Genomic DNA, 4,198 nt, shown 5'->3' on the forward strand with positions numbered 1-4,198 from the left:
TCATTGAGGCGGTTCAAAACCAGTCTCTCGAACCCCTTAGGTGCCGCTCCCAGCATCAGCAGTGGACGACTTGACGACGGTTCGCCCGGTGGTTTGCCTGGTTTCGGGATGAGCGCCAGGCGTGCCACTTTCCACGATGCCGGAATCTCGCCGCTCTGCAGGACCTCATTGTAGGCCCGCACGAACGCTTCCGGGTGCTCCCTCATCGCGGTCTTCACTGCCGCGTTGGGAATTCCATCGAGGCCCGGCGCCTTTGAGGTGGCCATCCCCTCAGCGATGCAAAGGATCTCCTCACGGGTGACTGGTCGGATGGGCTCTTCGTCCTCGTCGCTTTCCGTCGCAATCGGCGGCCACTCGAACGATGGGTGGGCCGGGAAGAGGGCGTCGATGATCGGCTCCAGCACAGAACGGTCCAGTTCTGGCGGCGCTCGACTGCGCAGCTTGGCCATGACCACTCTGTATCCCAACCCAAACACATCGTCCTCGACTCCGTCGATGAGCTCCTGCATGCAGCGCTCTTTGCTGCGCTGGATCTCCCGTTCCAAAGCCCTACGGTCGTCCAGCAAGCGGGCTGAAGCGGCGATACGGTCGTCGGTCTGCGTTGCTGTGCGTAGCCTGGCCTCGGCAGCTTCGCACGCATCTCGCGCCCTCGCGATTTCCGGGTTCCACCAGTATAGCGTCGGAGCCTGCCGGAAATTCGTCTTGTGGATCCTCTCCATCGTTGCGTCGCACGCTTCTGTGAGCCCCCTGATCAGGCCCTCAGGTGTGCTTACATCATCGAAACAACCGATCCCAAGCGCCAGCTTAAAACAAGCCTGATTGAATTGGCTTGTTTTGTAGCGTGTTCCCGCGTGCCGCGTCATGCCTGCTGTACCGCCGTGCCCGTTGCAGTGTGGCCGATGCTGATGTTCTTGTCGGCCGCTGGTCGAAGGCAGTTTAGCGCTGAACAGCACATAGCTGTGGTCGCTACCGGAGTACCTACTGCTCACACTCCAACTGCCTGGCTCCGCTACGCAGGGACTCGAGAAGCTCACGTCGATGACGCTTTCCCGTGCAACACCGTTGCCCTTGAAAGTGGGTGTGTTCCCTCGGTTGAGCGTCCTAAGACCGAGGTGCTCAACAACACTCAACAAGTCCTCACCCTTCGCCGTGGTTCTTGAGCTGCCCCACTCCTGGTTCCAGGCGTTAAAGTCCCCAGCCAGAACCATGGGATCCTGTCCCGTGAGCGTGAGCTCAACCGCTTCAAGGTAGTCGCCGAGATCCGCTTGTCCGATGTTGGGGGACACATAGCAGCTGGCAAACGTTATCCCGGCTATGGTGGCAACTACCAGCCCAGGCACCGATGAACTCCCCAGTCGTTGGATGGGGTAGCCGCCAGTCGCCACTACCGCTACGCTCTGAGCCTCGTCGACCGCCCACCGCACGCTGTCTCTAGGTGGTTTGTACAGCTCGCACGCTATCACCACCTGCGCTCCGATCTCCCTAGCCGTCTGCAGCATGATGTCCTGCGCTGCACGGCTGCGCCCAAGGTTAATCTGCAAGACCTTCAGACCTTCCGGGTGCAGGACGGGTGTCCTACTCGGTGAGGGCCCTTGCAGACCGCACAACACACCTCCGCTGTGCAGGCTCGGGCCAGGTGACCCGGTTGGCCGCAGCGGATGCACGCAGCTGTCCGATCCACCTCGCTCCGGCAGCTGGCCCGAAGGTGACCGAATTCCAGGCACCTGAAGCACCGTTGCTCTCGCGACGTCGAAGCCTGTGCCGTCCGCACAAGGCACGAGGTGTACTTTATCAGTACATGTCGGTCCTTCAACTGCTCCGCCGCCTTCTCCGGAACGCGAACGAACGCCACCTTCGTTCCGTTCCAGGCTTTTCGCAGCTGCACGGCAGACTCCTCCACCTGCGACTGTGCAAGGCTGGCTAGAGCCAGCGCCACGTCCTGCTCCTTCGCTAAAGGGTCAATAGCGTCGACCCGGACCTCCACCATTGGTGTCACCAGTCTGGCGGCAGCTGGCTGGTCTCCCCGAGCGCACACCTCCTGCACGCATTTCAGGATCGCAGCCGTATCGGCTCCCTTCTCCACGTCCATTACCAGCCGCGAACGCATGGTCCGACGTCCGACCCCCAGCTGGCTGTTGAAACGCTGTAACTCAGGAGCTGCTCGTACCAGCTGGTACACCTCGTCCCAGCTCTGGCCCTCCGCTGGTGCAATCTCGATAGCATCCAGCTTTATTTTCCGTTGACGCTGTTGCGCCTGACCTCCACGTTGCGCACCAGACGTACTGGCCACACCTTGCTGTTGCTGCAGCTGGGCCTGCGGCCGTTGCGGCTGGGGCCGTTGTTGCGGTTGCTGCCGCTGCTGCTGCTGCTGACGTTGCGGGAGCTGTGGCCACTGTTGCTGCCGCTGTAGATCAGCCGCCTGCTGACGTGGCGGCTTACGGCGCACCACCTCAACCCAGGAGCCGCCATCCGTCGTCTGAGGTGGCTTGCTCGTTGCCACCACCGCGTCCTGCTGATGTCCACGCTGCTGCGTGGCTCTTTCTGGCTGTTGCTGCACAACAGGCTGGTTATGGCCGATGGACTGCGCCACCAGCGTCGTGAGCAGCTCCCGCTCCTTTCGCAGCTCTTCCCGCAGCTGCAGGTTATCGGCAATCAGCCGCTCCTCCCGTTGTCGCGCCTCGAGACGCGCCTCACGCAGGTCCTGCCGAGCCTGCTCGGCCGCCGTTTCAAGCTGTACACGCAGGAGCGACACCTGCTCCTCCAGCTTCTTAACGACCGTGAGAAGCGTCTCGTTGTCAAGCTTTGCTTCGCTGATCATGCGTCGCACCTCGCTCGACGGCGACCCTCCACAGCCAGTCACCAACTTGGCCGCGTATTTGCTGGAGCTAGTGGCTCCACTCACAGCAACGCCCTCCATTACAGGCGTCAACGGGACGGTGAGCCTCTTGCTCGAGCTCGCTCCTGATTTTCCTTTGGTGGCAGCACTCGGCTCGTCCACCGAGGGAGTACGTCCCCTCAGAGCCCTATCCATGGCCTTCAGAAGGCCAGCCTGCTTGGTTGGGAATTACTGGATATATATTTGCTTCTTCTGAAACAAAAACAAATATTAATTCCAGCAATATATGATAAAACCAATAAGGACTCAAAAAATTATTTCCAGGTTCGCCGCTTTCTCCAACGTCGAAATCTCCCAAGCGATGCTGGTTGTTGTCTCCACTAGCCGTAATACCGGTACCGACCACCAGGTGACGCCACTCGCGAAAGCTCCGCGGTTCCCAATAGATGGCGCTGTTTGGTGTCTCCGCTAAAGCTCGCTGCCGGTGGTAGACTGCGGACTTGCTCCAGTTCACCGCGGACGTGCTGGATCGCTGTCAGGGGTTCACTGCGAACTTGTTTGACGTCGCTGTCAAGACGCGAACGCGTTCCAAGCCGCACATTCACACGCGCCGACACACCTGACGCCGCTCTGCCGCTATTTTGCACGCACTATTTTATGCACTTTTCGGCTATTTCCTTTCTATTACCGTTTATAAAACCGTTTATCGGTGCCGACACTATGATTTAATAACGCCACTTAATGTTTTTATTCGCCTTTTCTGCGTTATTTCCGCACTTTACTGCTCCCATACAAAATGTATGGGGAGACTTTCAACGCACTTTCCAGGCGAGCATCGTCCTGTTTCACTGATATAACGCCATAGGCGACTAAAGGGCACAATAATTAGGCACTATAAACACTTTCCCGTCCTTTTTCTGCTGTTTTTGCATGCAATTTTTCACTTTTCAAGGGAGCGACACAGAAGCACGTCCTAACACTGCAAATGACAGCTACGCACACAGGGATAACTGGCTTGTGGCCGCCAAGCGTTCATAGCGACGTGGCTTTTTGATCCTTCGATGTCGGCTCTTCCTATCATTGTGAAGCAAAATTCACCAAGCGTAGGATTGTTCACCCTTTCAAGGGAACGTGAGCTGGGTTTAGACCGTCGTGAGACAGGTTAGTTTTACCCTACTGGTGTGTGCTGTTTGCCGCTATCTTAACGGAATTCCTGTGCAGTACGAGAGGAACCACAGGTACGGACCACTGGCTCAATACTAGTTCGACCGGACTTTGGTATGACGCTACGTCCGCTGGATTATGCCTGAACGCCTCTAAGGTCGTATCCAATCCGAGCTGATAGCGCTTCTCAAACCCATT

General features: G+C 58.1%; 1 protein-coding gene across 1 annotated transcript in view; it reads right to left on the minus strand.

The window, feature by feature from the left end:
- LOC128308182 (GRB10-interacting GYF protein 2-like) overlaps positions 1-2,917 on the minus strand; it is a gene marked incomplete at its 3' end in the record, with an annotated part of 44,532 nt that extends 41,615 nt beyond the window's left edge. The window contains exons 1-2 of the mRNA XM_053045466.1: positions 2,561-2,917; positions 1,788-2,308 (exon numbers count right to left, since the gene is read on the minus strand). Coding sequence (XP_052901426.1) covers positions 1,788-2,308; positions 2,561-2,917 — 878 coding nt within the window. The remainder of the gene's footprint in view (positions 1-1,787; positions 2,309-2,560) is intronic.
- Between the last annotated feature and the right edge of the window lie 1,281 nt (positions 2,918-4,198).

This window comes from Anopheles moucheti (genome assembly GCF_943734755.1).
Source record: "Anopheles moucheti chromosome X unlocalized genomic scaffold, idAnoMoucSN_F20_07 X_unloc_29, whole genome shotgun sequence".
NCBI lineage: Eukaryota > Metazoa > Arthropoda > Insecta > Diptera > Culicidae > Anopheles > Anopheles moucheti.